Source organism: Schistocerca gregaria, chromosome 9 (genome assembly GCF_023897955.1).
Source record: "Schistocerca gregaria isolate iqSchGreg1 chromosome 9, iqSchGreg1.2, whole genome shotgun sequence".
Classification (NCBI taxonomy): domain Eukaryota; kingdom Metazoa; phylum Arthropoda; class Insecta; order Orthoptera; family Acrididae; genus Schistocerca; species Schistocerca gregaria.
Window position 1 is genome coordinate 99,392,407 of NC_064928.1, and position 18,784 is coordinate 99,411,190.

Consider the following 18,784-nt stretch of genomic DNA (forward strand, 5'->3'; position numbering starts at 1 on the left):
TGAAAGAGCGGTCACTACCCGTCAACGTTGCAGGAAGACGTGAACACCGGTGACAGACCGTGTTGTCGCGTGACCGTGGCGTGTTGGGTACGCTGGCGACGCGTGCGCGGTCGGATGTGTGGATCCTTGCCATCGGAGGTCGTGTACTGCCTGTTCGAGCATAACTGCAAGTTAAGTTACTCAAAGGTTTAATCATTATGTAATAAGTTTGTGTAACCAGTGTCTCGTCTGCCTTGTGGCCTCCGGCGATTGGGTTTCTTGTCCCTGGCACCAGTGTAACTGAAGACAGTGATCTTTCCTCCTCCTCTCGTTACTGCTCAATAGGAGGTGTAGTTTTGGCAGTTTAATTGTTTCGCCGTTCTGTCGTGGGTTATGAGTAAATTCATGCTTCTTGTTGGTTGATAAAGTGGTCGCTCATTCAGGACTGTGTGGTTAATGTTTCCTTGCACGACGTTAGCTCTAATTCTGTCAGCAAGTTAAGCCATCTTATAACAAGTTTTCGCTGGCTAAAAGTCAGTGCAGTGACCAGCCTGAGAGTGGCAATTGTGTTTACGGGCGTATTTAAATTGGTCAGTATTCTGCCTAGCCTGAGCGTCTCTGAGTGGGTGATTTGTGGCCACCTTACACGGGTCCGTCATATCTGTTATGTTCTGATGATATTCCAGGACACTTTTGTTCAATTTTTTTTTAATTCCTCCAAGTTCGTAGATTCCTTTTATTGCCACTAATCGTGTTCTTGCTGAGACCAATTTAATTTTTTTAAATGGCGGTGTTGGTAGCTTCACTACCTCACCGTACCTGATTTAAAAAGTTCTGTGTTTACTTTAGTAGCCTGTTTACTAATGTTCTTTAATTTTTTTAAATTGTTGTATTGCTATAAATTACTTTGATTGGCGTTAGCGGCGTGTTTTAAAAGGTAGTTTATTGCCGTACTGCTGGCTTCTATGTTTTTTTTTTAAAAAAATTTAAATCTGTTGTATTGCTATAAATTACTTGATTGCCGGTAGCGGCGTGTTTTAAAAGGTTGTTTATTGCCATACTGCTAGCTTCTGTGTTTTTTAAAAAAAATTTAAATTGTTGGTTTGCTATAAATTACCTGATTGCCGTTAGTGGCGTGTTTAAAAGGCTGTTTATTGCCGTACTTCTAGTTTCTGTAAGGCACGAATAAAACATTTGTGAAAATCTCAACTGGACAGTAAACTACTAGAAATTTGGCCCCGTTTTCCAACTTGTGGTGTGGCTTGTAGCAACCGCAACCACTGTGTGTGTCGCAGTCGTCCTTTTTAAATTTTGTTGGCAAAAAAAGTGTGTGAAATCTAATGGGACTTAATGCTAAGGTCGTCAGTCCCTAAGCTTACACACTACTTAACCTAAATTATCCTTAGGACAAACACACACACCCATGCCCGAGGGAGGACTCGAACCTCCGCCGGGACCAGCTGCACAGTCCATGACTGCAGCGCCTGAGACCGCTCGGCTAATCCTGCGCAGCTTTTATTGGCAGTTCTAGATTTCAGCTAGAAACCAGCCATTCTCAATGCAATATTACTTTTGATCAATACGTGTAATGCCTGTTGGTTGGGCTTCGTCCACAGTTCATTAAATACTACTGTTGTATGCACTGATCAAAAATGATAGTGCATTGAGAATGAATAGTTTCTAGCTGAAATCTTTGCAAGATGTCGTAGAAGATATAACTTTTGTTTTACTGTCCTGTGTTGAGAATACCAGCCCTGTGAGTGGAGTTCCTCAAAAAATGGCACCGCAGATGAATAGTAAATTGAATATGTATAATGAAATGGTTGCTTCAGTTTTAGGGTTCCTGACCTCGATTACTAAGAACTAACGCGTTTCATAGTATCGCTTTATTGTCCGTCTGCCCGTCTGACTGCCTGCGTGTCCAAAGATCCCTTTTTCTGAGGAAAGGGTAGAGGTATCGAAATGAAACGTATGTGACACACCAAGGTCTACGGTCTCTTGCCGATGTAAAAGAGTTAAGTTTCTACGTCAGTGTAATCAAAAGATACGGCCATTTACATCACATATTCTGACACGCGCTCTATCACTCATCAAAACCTATAGGGTACTCCCCGTTGACCTACAATCACGAAATTCTGCAAAAAGTAAAGTAAAAGTAAATAAGTTTTACAGTAAAAGTAAATAAGATAATTGTTAATTTTTATTTGTATCACACGAAACAAATATTTATTTTGTCATGCTATCCGACTGTTCGTTTGTTAAGACCCCTTTCTCTCAGGAACGGGTCTCTTAGTGGTGTACAAAATTTAAGCGTCGACGTCCGTGCACTCAAAAAGATATGACCATTTATATCAAGTATTTGCCAGCATCGATATCGATAACAGGTAAGAATCGTCGACATTCTTGATTTCAGGGACCGATGAACTATCTTCAATTATAATTAAGTTTGCATAGAATCCTCGGTGCGAGAGTCTTCTTCGCACTTACCTGTATTTTGTTTTAATCGCATATGGCAGTATGCAAATGATGTTGAACTAAGGAACTTTATTGATTATAGTGTGTAGGCATTCCAGTTAAGATTCTTATCTCAAAAATACACACATCAAAAAATTTTTGCCTCACCTCAGTTCCGAGAGTTCCGGAACCTTTACAGAAAATTGGAATAGAGATCAAGATAAACATCATTCCCGCCCTTTTCACTGCTCGTGAAAATCACACATTGCATGTTGTACCACCATGTAGAGAGATCTTCAGAGCCGGTTGTCCATACTGCTGTACACACCGGTACCTCTAATACCCAGCAGCACCTCCTCTTGCATTGATGCATGCCTGTATTCGTCGTGGCATACTATCCACAAGTTCATCAAGGCGCTGTTGGTCCAGATTGTTCCAATCCTCCACGGCGATTCCGCTTAGATCCTTCAAAGTGACTGGTGGGTCACGTCGTCCATAAACAGCCCTTTTCAGTCTATCCCAGGCATGTTCGATAGGGTTCATGTCTGGAGAACATCCTGACCTCTCTAGTCGAGTGACGTCGTTATTTCGAAGGAAGTCATTCACAAGATGTGCACGATGGGGGCGCGAATTGTCGTCCATGAAAACGAATGCCTCGCCAATATGCTGCCGATATGGTTGCACTATCCGTTGGAAGATGGCATTCACGTATCGTACAGTCGTTACGGCGCCTTCCATAACCACCGGCGGAGTACGTCGGCCCCATATAATGTCACCCCAAAACATGAAGGAACCTCCACATTTCTGCACTCGCTGGACAGTATTTTAATGCGTTCAGCCTCACAGGGTTGCTTCCAAACACGTCTCTGACTATTGTCTAGTTGACTGCATATGATACTCATCGGTGAAGGGAACGATACCATTCGTGAACGGTCCATTCGGCATGTTGTTGGGCCCATCTGTGACGCGCTGTATGGAGTCGCGGTTGCAAAGATGGACCTTGCCATGGACGTCGGGAGTGAAGTTGCGCATCATGCAGCCTATTGCGCACCGTTTGAGCCGTAACACGACGTCCTGTGGCTACACGAAAAGCATCATTCAACTTGGTGGCGTTGGTGACAAGGTTCCTCCGAGCCATAATCCATGGGTAGCGGTCAACCACTGCAGTAGTAGCCCTTGGACGGCCTGAGCGAGGCATGTCATCGAACAGTTCCTGTCTCCCTGTATCTCCTCCATGTCTGAACAACATCGCTGTGGTTCACTCCGAGATGCCTGGAAACTTCTCATGTTGAGAGCCCTCCCTGGCACAAAGTAACAATTCGGACGTGATCGAATCGCGGTATTGACCGTCTAGGCGTGGTTGAACTACAGACAACACGAGTCCTCTACCTCCTTCGTGGTGGAATGACTGGAACTGTTCGGCTGTCGGACCCCATCCCTCTAACAGGCGCTGCTCATGCATGGTTGTTTACATCTTCCGGCAGGTTTAGTGTCATCTCGGAACAGTCAAAGGGACTGTGTCTGTGATACAAATCCACAGTCAACGTCTATCTTCAGGAGTTCTAGGAACAGGGGTGATGCAAAACTTTTTTTTGATGTGTGTATCTGGACACCACTGTGTAAAGTGAAAGTGACCACCAGATGCCACTACTGGCAGTCCAGTCAGTATAAAAGGAGGCGGATAGTACACTGTTATCAGTAGAGACGCAGTGACAGCAGACTGGGTTGGTCAGGAGATTTCAGTGACTTTGAATGAGGTCTAATCATTGGATGTCACACGGGTTACAAATCCATCAGGGACATTTGAACACTTATAAGCTGCCCAGGTTGTCTTTGGTGATGGGAATGTGAAGTGGTAACGTCAAGGAACAACCACAGGTAAAACGAGACTGGACACACCTCATGTATTGACAGACAGGGAACGCTGAGCATTGTGGAGCAATGTTGTGAAAAAATCGCATGAAATCAGCGGGAGGATTCAGTTGTGAGTTCCAAAATATTACTGGAAGTTCAGCAAGCACAATGGGCTGTGCGAAGGGATTCTGTGCAATGGCTGTGCAGGTCCTCATGAGCCACACATTTTTGGAGACAGTGCTAAGCGACACTTGAGGTGGTGTGAAGAGGGACGGTACTGGATGGTAATAAACAGCCTTTTACACATGCGGCTAACGGCAATCAAGTAATTTATAGCAATACAACAATTTAAAAAATATTTGAAGGACAGTAGTTCAAAAATGGTTCAAATGGCTCTGAGCACTATGGGACTTAACATCTGAGGTCATCAGACCCCTACACTTATAACTACTTAAACGTAACTAACCTAAGGACATCACACACATCCATGCCCGAGGCATGATTCGAACCTGCGACCATAGCAGTCTCGGGGTTCCGGACTGAAGCGCCTCGAACCGCTCGGCCACAACGGCTGGCGACGGCCCTGGACAATGGATGATTTGGAACGAGTGATCTGGAGCGATGAGTCACGCTAGACCTTGTGGCAATCTGGAGTAAGCGTTGGGTCTGGGAAATGCCTGGAGAAAGTAACCTGCCAACAAAGAAATTTGGAGGAGGTGAGATTACGGTGTGGGTGTGTTTTTGTGGTTAGCGTGCAGTCTCCTTATTGCGCTTAAGAAAACCTTAAATGTGGCAGGATATCAATATACTTTTACAACATTGTTTACTGAGTACAACAGAGAAACGGTCTGGAGACGATGACTGTTTGTATCAGCAATGCAATGCACCATGTCATAAAGCAGCATATGTGGGGCAGTGGTTTGTTGACTCTTAACGATCCTGAAATTGACTGGTCTGTCCAGAGTCCCAACCTGAACCGAATGGAACGCCGTTGGGGTGAGTCAACCGTCGACTTAGCTCCACCACTCTAGCGTCCAGCATGAGTATCTTCTCAGGCTCTTGAGAAACAATGAGATACCATTTTTCCACAGACCTTCAGCCACCCCAATCCAAGTGTGCCAAATATACACTCCTGGAAATGGAAAAAAGAACACATTGACACCGGTGTGTCAGACCCACCATACTTGCTCCGGACACTGCAAGAGGGCTGTACAAGCAATGATCACACGCACGGCACAGCGGACACACCAGGAACCGCGCTGTTGGCCGTCGAATGGCGCTAGCTGCGCAGCATTTGTGCACCGCCGCCGTCAGTGTCAGCCAGTTTGCCGTGGCATACGGAGCTCCATCGCAGTCTTTAACACTGGTAGCATGCGGCGACAGCGTGGACGTGAACCGTATGTGCAGTTGACGGACTTTGAGCGTGGGCGTATAGTGGGTATGCGGGAGGCCGGGTGGACGTACCGCCGAACTGCTCAACACGTGGGGCGTGAGGTCTCCACAGTACATCGATGTTGTCGCCAGTGGTCGGCGGAAGGTGCACGTGCCCGTCGACCTGGGACCGGACCGCAGCGACGCACGGATGCACACCAAGACCGTAGGATCCTACGCAGTGCCGTAGGGGACCGCACCGCCACTTCCCAGCAAATTAGGGACACTGTTGCTCCTGGGGTATCGGCGAGGACCATTCGCAACCGTCTCCATGAAGCTGGGCTACGGTCCCGCACACCGTTAGGCCGTCTTCCGCTCACGCCCCAACATCGTGCAGCCCGCCTCCAGTGGTGTCGCTACAGGCGTGAATGGAGGGACGAATGGAGACGTGTCGTCTTCAGCGATGAGAGTCGCTTCTGCCTTGGTGCCAATGATGGTCGTATGCATGTTTGGCGCCGTGCAGTTGAGCGCCACAACCAGGACTGCATACGACCGAGGCACGAAGGGCCAACACACGGCATCATGGTGTGGGGAGCGATCTCCTACACTGGCCGTACACCTCTGGTGATTGTCGAGGGGACACTGAATAGTGCACGGTACATCCAAACCGTCATCGAACCCATCGTTCTACCATTCCTAGACCGACAAGGGAACTTGCTGTTCCAACAGGACAATGCACGTCCGCATGTATCCTGTGCCACCCAACGTGCTCTAGAAGGTGTAAGTCAACTACCCTGGCCAGCAAGATCTCCGGATCTGTCCCCCATTGAGCATGTTTTGGACTGGATGAAGCGTCGTCTCACGCGGTCTGCACGTCCAGCACGAACGCTGGTCCAACTGAGGCGCCAGGTGGAAATGGCATGGCAAGCCGTTCCACAGGACTACATCCAGCATCTCTACGATCGTCTCCATGGGAGAATAGCAGCCTGCATTGCTGCGAAAGGTGGATATACACTGTACTAGTGCCGACATTGTGCATGCTCTGTTACCTGTGTCTATGTGCCTGTTGTTTTGTGAGTGTGATCATGTGATGTATCTGACCCCAGGAATGTGTCAATAAAGTTTCCCCTTCCTGGGACAATGAATTCACGGTGTTCTTATTTCAATTTCCAGGAGTGTAGATCAAGCCTTCATAAAGTGTGGGCACACCCCATATTGATCTCCAATGACAAATGTCCAGACATTTTGGATCAGGTAGTGTTTCTGCAGTCTCAAATTGCTATAGAAGTTGTAGGAAAGTTCTGGTGGAATGCAAATATTTCTGGATCAATGGAGACCACTCACCGAAAACAGAAGCGCTGTGTTGTGGATAATCATACTCAAAAAAAAAAAGGAACAGCTTTCGGAGGAGTCCTCTTCGAAATAAGGTAAAATACACAGAGAAAACACACACACACACACACACACACACACACACACACACACTCTGGACACAGACACATGCATTCACACAGGTACACAAAATCACGTGTACGTATGGCTATGCCTCTACATGGTTCGTAGGCTTGTGTTTGCGCGTGTGTGTGCGTGCGATTGCATGTGTGTGTGTGTCTATTTTACTCAAGTTCGAAAAAGTGTTACTCCGGAAGTTAGCAAGTTTTCTTGCTTTTTGTGTAGGCCTATCGATTGCTCAACGGTTCTGCTTCTTCGGTGAGTGGTTTCCTTTACTCCAAACGTATTTGCAATCTTAAGGTTATCCGCTTCTTGACTTTCGTGGTTTGGGTAGGCAACTTTTATAGCTTGTTTAGTTCCAAGATAAGTACTGAATTTGACGTCAAAATTTTATGATAATCCATTTGCCTTGCATTTTGGTGCATATCATGAAATTTTCGGATTGGTGATTCGATGTTCATAGTTTTTTTTATCGATTTTACTGAAACGTCCACTTTGAAAATTTTTATAAATTACAGTGCTGGAAATCCTCCACGTTATTTGATTTTCAAACAGCTGAGCAGAACTGAACGTACTCAAACATTTCTCTCTTTACTTATTCTGATCAACACTAAATTGACACACAATATTTTTAGCGCAACACAAATTGACTTTCAATAATCCCTACAAAAGAATGGCCCTGACTAACAGTAACCTATACCTTTCATGAATCACTTACCTCACAAAAATCTCCTTTACTCGAACTACTGCAATACAGCGAGCGCCAATACTGCCAGCTAAATAAAAGATTCAAACTACTGAAGGCACTAACTACTGATAGGCATAGTTAGCAAATGAAAGATTTTGATAAAGAGCAAAAAATGCATTTACCTTAATAATGTGCCAAAGTCATCATATCAGTTGATGATATCCAATATTACAAATATACTCTTTCTGATGGAAACACGTCCAGACCATCCGCTCTCAAAATTCTGCCATTTCTCTCCCCACATCCACCACTGTATGGCGGCTCACCTCCAACTGCGCAACGCTACGCGCTGTTCACATCCAACTGCCCAACACTACAATAGCGAATATTCCAACAATGCAAACCAGTCACAGACTGCACACAGCACAGCCAGTGATTTTCATGCAGAGCGGTACATGGCGTTACCAACATAAAAACCTAAACACCCTACTTACGTTACGAATGAGAATTTGTGACGTGTTCTATAAGACCTATGATTTTTTTAGCTTATAAGTATGTTTTATCTCGCATGTTACTGTCTTCATGTTTTCATCTTCCATCACATTTCACACATAGTTACTCGTATCACTACCTAGTGCTAGTGCTTCGTTGACCAATAATTTTTTTGTCAAAATAATGGATGATCTTCTAAAATTAGTGTGTTTGCTTCTTGTTACAGGGACGACCAAATGAAGGAAACGGCCCAGAGCAGAAGACTGATATCTGGGACCCCTGCCTCATTCTTCGAGCGTTAAGACATGTGAATGAAGTGAACGGCGCAACACGCGGATGTACTTGGCAGAAAAAAGTAGGAAATGATACAGCTTGGAGGAGTATCTCAGAGAATAATGGAATAGTACGTTCGCTGGTTGCAGACAACAGTCCATTCAGTGGCCAAGTCTGGCTCTCTGAACTAGGTGATCTCCTGGAGATCCATCCGTGCTCAGTCATATGCTGGATATTCGTGACTCATAGACTCATCCGTTCTGGTGGTACAAACTGGGAAACGTACCGTCAGCGTGAGATCTCCCCATGGTAAGCACAGGTGCGCTGATATCCTGACACAGTCTGTACCGACGGAACCCAAAATGCAGTACACGATACCCGAGCGTGGAGACATGAGGACGGAGATTGACTCGCTCATCGCCAGCTTCACCAGGGACGTCGACCTCATCACCGTCAACGTCACCGACTGCACCAACGTGGAGATACCGTCCACTCACCAGTACTACGCCAGTAAGTACACTCTTGATCCTGTTACACATCGGTTTCTGAAGAAGTTCGTTTGTACTTTGCTGTACTTATAAGTGATCCCTTCATTTAATGATTTGTCCTTGGTGAGGGACCAAAGTTTTGTACCGGTTGATCAAAAAGTCAGTATAAATTTGAAAACTTAATAAACCACGAAATAGTGTAGATAGGGAGGTAAAAATTGACACACATGGTTGGAATGACATAGGGTTTTATTAGAACAAAAAAAAACAAAGTTCACAAAATGTCCGACAGATAGCGCTGGACAGCAAAACGTCAGTGACAGCTACCGTGACGGGTGATAGGTACACCGATATGTTACAGAATCGCATCATCCCCAGCCTGGCTGATAAACACCTGCTGGAACGTACGACGTTTATACAGGATGGCGCTCCACCCCATATTGCTAGACGCGTGAAAGATCTCTTGCGCGGGTCGTTTGGTCATGATCGTGTGCTCAGCCGCCACTTTCGTCATGCTTGGCCTCCCAGGTGCCCAGACCTCAGTCCGTGCGATTATTGGCTTTCGGTTTAGCTGAAGTCGCAAGTGTATCGTGATCGATCGACATCTCTAGGGATGCTGAAAGACAACATCCGACGCCAATGCCTCACCATAACTCCGGACATGCTTTACAGTGCTGTTCCTAACATTATTCCTCGACTACAGCTATTGTTGAGGAATGATGGTGGACATATTAAGCATTTCCTGTAAAAAACATCATATTTGCTTTGTCTTACTTTGTTATGCCAATTATTGCTATTCTGATCAGATGAACCGCCATCTGTTGGACATTTTTTGATCTTTTCTATTTTTTTGGTTCTAATGAAACCCCATGCCATGTGTGTCAATTTGTACCTCTCTATATACGTTATCCCGGTATTTATTCAGTTTTCAAGTTTATACTGACTTTTTGATCACCCGGTATTTCTTTTTGAAAGAAATTTCCGCCAGTTCACTGGAAACTGCTAACCACTTTTTTTCTACCATACATGATTTATAGCCAGGCTGAAGCATCACAAAATGTCCAGCCTGCTTAAATGACACGCCACCCCGAAATAAAGTGTATCATTTTGGCTGGTCGGACATTTCAACTTGAGAACGGCTATAAAGTCTAAATCACGATTGTGATAAGTAAATGACCAGTCATTAATTATTTATATGTCCGCCCCCGGTAGCTGAGTGGTCAGCGCGAGGGACTGTAAATTCTAAGGGCCCGGGTTCGATTCCCGACTGGGTCGGAGATTTTCTCCGCTCAGGGACTGGGTGTTCTGTTGTCCTAATCACATCATTTCATCCACATCGACGTGCAAGTCTCCGAAAGGGCGTCAAATCGAAAAACTTACACCCGGCGAACGGTCTACCCGACGGGAGGCCTTAATCACACATTTCTATTTACAATAATTTCACACATTTCCATTTACAATAATTTATATGGCAGAAGGCTCTTTAAAAATATTCCCTTTACTAACGCGGTCCGGAGTTAATGTCTGCGCCCACTAGGAAATAAACTTCCGAAAATCGCTCGCAAAAGCTATTTCTTCAAGTTCTTTGGTGGAAACACCATCAAGCAAGTCGACTTCCGCAAGTTCCGCCTACTTCCGGAAGTAGCTTCCACAAGTTGGTGAAAACAGTTTCTTTAATTTCTTTAACGTCAGTACCGCCAAAAAATGTGGCTCATTTACAGTGTTACATTTAACCTTTCACTTTCTTGATTTCGGCTTCAGAGTGCCATTATCAAGTGTTTTAAGTGGCACTTTGAAGCCGAAATCATGATTGTGAAAGGTTAAATGTAACACTGTAAATAAACAGCAGTCTAATGGCGGTACTGACTGTAAAGAAATATGTTGTGACTGTGGCCCCACATTATGAAAAAGTTGTTAAGTTTCTTTCATTATGCCGCAAGTACCTGCTGATCTTTCCAGGTCCTAGTTCGTTGTTATGGTCTTTAGTCGAAAGACTACTTTGATGCAACTCTCCATGCTATTCTATCCTGTGCAAGCCTCTCTGATTAACCTCCTGAATCTGCTTACTGTATTCATCTCTGTCTCCGTCTACGATTTTTACCTCCTACGCTTCCCTACAATACTAAATTTTGTCAAAAAAACGCAAAGAAATATTTGGAAAAAATCTTCCACTTGACGTTATGAATAGTATTACTATATACTTATTTATTTATTTAAAATGATCTGATTAGGGCCAACAGGCCCTCTCTTACATATTTACGTAAGAAATAATATGACAAATACTGTATTATTCAAACGATTTGAGTGTTTATAATGAGAATATGAGAAAATAACACAATAAACTAATAAAACCAAAACTGACAGTACTTGTACGATTGTTGCTGCTGCAATTAATACTGGCAATAGTAATAATAATAATAATAATAATAATAATGATAGCGGCAGATGTAAAAAGACTTTGTAAGTGTACAAAACAGATGGTCTCTAGTATGGCGAGCTGGGAAATCAGGAATATTTGGTTGGACAGATGGGTGTACGAGGGTACGGTCAGTGCACAGGGACATTGGTAATCGTCGTTGCTTTAGAAGACATTTCAGTATCTTCCGAAGCTGGAGACGTTATGCAGTACTGTAATATAATGGGCGTGGTTATTCCAGAGTTCTTCAACTTTTTTGGTCCTGTCTTCCTCTGTAGCGTGTAATATTATGGTATATTGATAATTTCTACTTATGGACCGTCTGACAGCAACTGAATAAAACACAATTTTAGTGCCGTACGCGTTTCGCCTTTATTTTCTGCAAGGCATCATCAGTGGCCTGGACTATGTACATATGTTAGCTATTTTAATTTACATTTTTGACACTGTGCCTATAGGTTATAAACAGTTCTGGCGGTTGGTATTTCCTATTAAGTAGTAATGTTTTGAACTGTACTCGCAGGTTGCGTGGACAATTTCTTACATATTACGTTCCTGTTGCATTTTTGGTAGTGTTCTTCTTCTTATGAATGCCAATTTGCGGTTTTTTCCCCACATACCACAGCACTATGAACTGAACCCTTGTTTCAATGCAATATTTTCGTTTCTGTTGCTGACTGCCAAATGTTTTTACCAAAGATCGAATGTTATTGCCAAACTTTCGAGTGTAATTATTGAAGTATCTGTGATGTGTTCGTGTATACATTTCTGTGTGTGTGTGTGTGTGTGTGTGTGTGTGTGTGTGTGTGTGTGTGTGTGTGTTTTGGTGTGATACAATTTTTTTGTGCGGTGTGTGTGTGTGTGTGTGTGTGTGTGTGTGTGTGTGTGTGTGTGTGTGTGTGTGTGTGTCCACACCCTCAGCACAGGAAAAAAAAATTATATCACACACACACACACACACACACACACAAGCACACACAGTGGGAAAGTTGTGTACGCGCTGACTACGTGGAACTATGTACACAACACCCGAGGAGTGATAGAAGCTGCTTACAGTGCTTGCACAAGTTGTATTTGGTATGGATGCAGCAGCAGGTTCTCATGTGGCACTCTCCACTCTTGTGCTCAACATTACTTGTTGCAGCTAACTGTCTTACAATTACGCTAGAGTTGTCATCAACTGCACGAAGAAGTTCCTCTTCCAGCTGGGGTGCCCTCGTCCTTCTAGGCTTCTCCCAGTCGCGAGCAGTAGGCTTAAACGTCCAATGCTTCCCAAGAAGACGATCAGTTGTTTCAAACGTCCTCCTGACATGGCACCGTCGTTCTGAAACTCTGCCTCGATACAAACGTTGAACGCCTCGGCCTTTACCGACTGCTCACCCGTGCAGCAAATGGGCATCTTCGAACTACGCATGTCAATACACTTCCACTGCATAGCTCCAGGAACGAAGTCCACGATGAACACTAGACAGTTGATGCTATGTAGTTGATGCTAGTAGAGCAGTGAAGTTAGTCGTATTTCTAGATTTCCGGAAAGCTTTTGACACCGTTCCTCACAAGCGACTTCTAATCAAGCTGCGGGTCTACGGGGTATCGTCTCAGTTGTGCGACTGGATTCATGCTTTCCAGTCAGGAAGGTCGCAGTTCGTAGTAATAGACGGAAAATCATCGAGTAAAACTGAAGGGACATCAGGTGTTCCCCAGGGAAGCGTCCTGGGACCTCTACTGTTCCTGATCTATAAAAATGACCTGGGTGACAATCTGAGCAGTTCTCTTAGAGTGTTCGCAGATGATGCTGTAATTTACCGTCTAGTAAAGTCATCCGAAGACCAGTATCAGTTGCAAAGCGATTTAGAAAAGATTGCTGTATGGTGTGGCAGGGGGCAGTTGGCGGTAAATAACGAAAAGTGTGAGGTGATCCACACGAGTTCCAAAAGAAATCCGTTGGAATTCGATTACTCGATAAATAGTACAATTCTCAAGGCTGTCAATTCAACTAAGTACCTGGGTGTAAAAATTACGAACAACTTCAATTGGAAAGACCACATAGATAATATTGTAAGGAAGGTGAGTCAAAGGTTGCGTTTGATTGGCAGGACACTTAGAAGATGCAACAAGTGCACTAAAGAGACAGCTTACACTACACTTGTTCGTCCTCTGTTAGAATATTGCTGCGCGGTGTGGGATCCTTACTAGGTGGGATTGACGGAGGACATCGAAAGGATGCAAAAAAGGTCAGCTCGTTTTGTATTATCACGTAATAGGGGAGAGAGTGTGGCAGATATGATACGCGTGTTGGGATGGAAGTCATTAAAGCAAAGACGTTTTCCGTCGCGGCGAGATCTATTTACGAAATTTCAGTCACCAACTTTCTCTTCCGAATGCGAAAATATTTTGTTGAGCCCAACGTACATAGGTAGGGATGATCATGAAAATAAAATAAGAGAAATCAGAGCTTGAACAGAAAGTTTTAGGTGTTCGTTTTTCCCGCGCGCTGTTCGGGAGCGGAATGGTAGAGAGATAGTATGATTGTGGTTCGGTGAACACTCTGCCAAGCACTTAAATGTGAATTGCAGAGTAATCATGTAGATGTAGATGTTCAACATACAATGGCAGTGAATCTAAGAATTACAATGTACTGCACACTCTGACCAAACGTAACCAAGACAGTATTTTCAACATATGTAAGAAAAGTTTCTTGTAATGCTGGTATGTCCGGTTTTTGTGTGTTTTTCATAATTAATGATAGTCTGAAGAGAAGTAGAAAATGATCTCTGACATGAAAAATGATTTTCCGATGCCTGTCAATATAACACATTTTATTCCTTTTGTCGTGTCCTGACATAGGAGGGAGAGGGACAAAAGGGGTTACTGGTCGGTCTGCGCTCCCGAACGGTGCAGAGCAGAAGGCAGAAGGACAATTCACGGTGAGGGCATTTGATTGTTTTCTTCTATCTGAGCCAACACTGGTGCAGGCATTTACTAGAAATGCAGGTGGCGAGGCTCGGTAGGGAACTCGCTGTGGAGACTCTTGGACAAACAGGGTTTTGAAATAGTTGTTTATTCCAGACAGGAGTAACTAATACACTGGAGGCTAGTTCTAGGATTAGAAAAAGCGTGTATAACACCGTTACAATAGAAGCCAGTGCAGAAGCCCCAGGAGTGGATAGTAACCACAGTAGCAAACACTAGGAGCATCTTAAGGCAACAACTTAGTTGCAAAACAAGACATACTGAATGTGACACTGTTCACTGAAGCAGTGCAAGTGAGAGAGCTGACTTACGCGGAGCTGGACCGAGGCTGGAGTCGACGGACGCGGATTCGGCGCCCAGATCGTCTGACTGAGAACTCTGCCAAAATGCGGAAACTAGGGGTTTTATAGAGTCGCGTGGGGGCACTATTTGTCCCACTTAAACCCACCCAGCCAAACCCGCAGGTCTCTTGCAGGCGCCTGCCAATCACGGTTTACTTAGGTCCCCTCTACTGCTCCTAAGGCAGGGATGTTAATGCAGTTGCACTAACTAAGCCCGTATTTGGTATCAACATTGTTCAGCTGAAAGCTAAACTTAACTGCTCTGCCCCATAAGGCTTGCAACATTGTTATTCGTCATTTATCCCCGCCACTCGGGCTGCCCGTAGTAGACTGCTAGGTCAACATTTTTTGGAGTTTTCGCTCTCTTTCTAACCCTTGTGAACTCATTGACGTTGCTGTTCTCAGGGCTGGTATCAAGCAGGCTTTATACGCTAGTACGTGCCTGTTGGTTGCTAAGTTCTACAGATGGCAAGCTACCACAGCGTCTAGACGACATATGACGTTACATGTTAATTCCCCGAAGAGTAACTAGCGCCCTAGGACCGCATCTGCGGACGTCTGCATTTTCGCAAGGCTCTCCTCTTAATATTTACTTCACGTAACAATATCTCTCCTAGTTTCGTCTGCCCTCAGCATCGTCTCTGCTTCCGCCTGTCCTCCTTTCTCGCAGCTTCAAGATAAGGAATACTAAGTATATTGTCCGCCCCCAGTGGCTGAGTGGACGCCGGCACGGTAGCTCAGCGTGTTCGGTCAGAGTGTTAGCTGCCGTCTGTAATAAAAAAAAAAAACTGAGTGACTGGATCAGTAACGAACTTCAATGGGCGTCAGGTGACGTCCGCCACGAACAATTGAAATGAACAATAACGAACAAAATGAGATTACAAGGTAAAAAAAAAGTGGTCAGCGCGACGTAATGTCAATCTTAAGGGCCTGGGTTCGAATCCCGGTTGGGTCGGAGATTTTTTCCGCTCAGGGACTGGGCATTGTATTGTCCTAATCATCACAATATCATCCCCATCGACGCGCAAGTCGCCGAAGTGGCGACCTGGAGGTAACAAGCCTAAGGGCTCCTTCCAGGTATAAGGGAGGTCTCAAATCACGAACAAGCATACATTTTCATTATCACTTTATGCGTTTGGCCATTTACTAGTCGATAGTTATGAATATTACGTTATTTGTGATGATAAAAATTGGTAGACTGCCAAATAACATTGTAAATTTAATAAAATTTCATCCGATAACACGCATGTTCCCCATTATATCAATTGTAATATAAATAATAAAGAAAATGACTGTTGTAAATAAGAATACTGGCGAACGGAACTCGATCCACCGATCCAACGGCTTGAACGCCAACCACTTAAAACAAAAATTCAGTTTTATATTGTTCGTTGAATTTGTTCAGGGCGGACGTCCGATCATACCCGTTCGTTTTGTGCGATGGTCACATCGCTCAGTTTTTTTATTAGAAAGGTGAGCTAACGCTCTGACCGAGGCCGCCACCGCTTGCCAGCCGCCGCTTCACGGTTAATATGGTCACACACACACACACACACACATATATATATATATATATATATATATATATATATATATATATATATATATATATATATAGACACTCCTGGAAATTGATATATATATATATATATATATATATATATATATATATATATATATACTCCTGGAAATTGAAATAAGAACACCATGAATTCATTGTCCCAGGAAAGGGAAACTTTATTGACACATTCCTGGGGTCAGATACGTCACATGATCACACTGACAGAACCACAGGCACATAGACACAGGCAACAGAGCATGCACAATGTCGGCACTAGTACAGTGTATATCCACCTTTCGCAGCAATGCAGGCTGCTATTCTCCCATGGAGACGATCGTAGAGATGCTGGATGTAGTCCTGTGGAACGGCTTGCCATGCCATTTCCACCTGGCGCCTCAGTTGGACCAGCGTTCGTGCTAGACGTGCAGACCGCGTGAGACGACGCTTCATCCAGTCCCAAACATGCTCAATGGGGGACAGATCCGGAGATCTTGCTGGCCAGGGTAGTTGACTTACACCTTCTACAGCACGTTGGGTGGCACGGGATACATGCGGACGTGCATTGTCCTGTTGGAACAGCAAGTTCCCTTGCCGGTCTAGGAATGGTAGAACGATGGGTTCGATGACGGTTTGGATGTACCGTGCACTATTCAGTGTCCCCTCGACGATCACCAGAGGTGTACGGCCAGTGTAGGAGATCGCTCCCCACACCATGATGCCGGGTGCTGGCCCTGTGTGCCTCGGTCGTATGCAGTCCTGATTGTGGCGCTCACCTGCACGGCGCCAACCATACATACGACCATCATTGGCACCAAGGCAGAAGCGACTCTCATCGCTGAAGACGACACGTCTCCATTCGTCCTTCCATTCACGCCTGTCGCGACACCACTGGAGGCGGGCTGCACGATGTTGGGGCGTGAGCGGAAGACGGCCTAACGGTGTGCGGGACCGTAGCCCAACTTCATGGAGACGGTTGCGAATGGTCCTCGCCGATACCCCAGGAGCAACAGTGTCCCTAATTTGCTGGGAAGTGGCGGTGCGGTCCCATACGGCACTGCGTAGGATCCTACGGTTCTGGCGTGCATTCTTGCGTCGCTGCGATCCGGTCCCAGGTCGACGGGCACGTGCACCTTCCGCCGACCACTGGCGACAACATCGATGTACTGTGGAGATCTCACGCCCCACGTGTTGAGCAATTCGGCGGTACGTCCACCCGGCCTCCCGCATGCCCACTATACGCCCTCGCTCAAAGTCCGTCAACTGCACATACGGTTCACGTCCACGCTGTCGCGACATGCTACCAGTGTTAAAGACTGGGATGGAGCTCCGTATGCCACGGCAAACTGGCTGACACTGACGGCGGCGGTGCACAAATGCTGCGCAGCTAGCGCCATTCGACGGCCAACAGCGCGGTTCCTGGTGTGTCCGCTGTGCCGAGCGTGTGATCATTGCTTGTGCAGCCCTCTCGCAGTGTCCGGAGCAAGTATGGTGGGTCTGACACACAGGTTTCAATGTGTTCTTTTTTCCATTTCCAGGAGTATACATATATATAGTGTACGAAGTATGCACTAAATCCGCGTTCCAAACGTAGTGGCCGCCCCTTATCAGTGAGGTTCTGGAACGCACCGACAGGGATGTGGAGCCATGCCAACTCCAGCGCTGTGACCAGCTGCGCTAGGTTTCTCGGTTGAGGATCCGTGGCGCGAACATTCCGTTCAAGGTTGTCCCACTGATTCTAGATTGCGTTTATATCCGGGTAGTTTGGGGGCCAGCGAAGTACGTTAATCTCATATAGGTGGTCTTTGGACCACGCTCATACACTGCGAGCTGTCCGACATGTTGCATTGTGCTGCTGGTAGCCGGCCGCGGTGGTCTCGCGGTTCTAGGCGCGCAGTCCGGATCCGTGGCCTGCTACGGTCGCAGGTTCGAATCCTGCCTCGGACATGGATGTGTGTGATGTCCTTAGGTTAGTTCGGTTTAAGTAGTTCTAAGTTCTAGGGGACTGATGACCACAGCAGTTGAGTCCCATAGTGCTCAGAGCCATTTGCTGCTGGTAGATACCATAGACTAGACGAAAAACAGGCCGCACGTAGAGGTGCATATGGCTCGCGAGCATAATGCATACTTGTACTATTAGCTTTTCAGAATGACGAGATGATCCTGAGACCGTCACGAAAAAACTCCACAGACCGTGACGCTCCCTGCCCTGGCCTGGACTTTCTAACGATGGCTGCAAGATGTTTGCTTTCGGATGTTTCACGCTGTACATGGCAACGGCTTTCTGTCTGATACAGCGTAAAATGTGATTCATTTGAAATGGCCACATGTGGCCACACAGCGCTCGTTCATTTGCAGTTGTTGTTGTTGTTGTTGTCTTCAGTCCTGAGACTGGTTTGATGCAGCTCTCCATGCTACTATATCCTGAGCAAGCTTCTTCATCTC

The 18,784-nt window shown here is 45.5% G+C and overlaps 1 protein-coding gene across 2 annotated transcripts in view; it reads left to right on the forward strand.

Moving 5' to 3' along the window:
* LOC126292243 (organic solute transporter alpha-like protein) overlaps positions 1 to 18,784 on the forward strand; it is a 156,696-nt gene that overhangs the window by 25,808 nt on the left and 112,104 nt on the right. For both annotated transcript variants that reach the window (XM_049986139.1, XM_049986138.1), the window contains exon 2: positions 8,517 to 9,073. In XM_049986139.1, coding sequence (XP_049842096.1) covers positions 8,926 to 9,073 — 148 coding nt within the window. In that variant the 5' untranslated portion in view covers positions 8,517 to 8,925. The remainder of the gene's footprint in view (positions 1 to 8,516; positions 9,074 to 18,784) is intronic.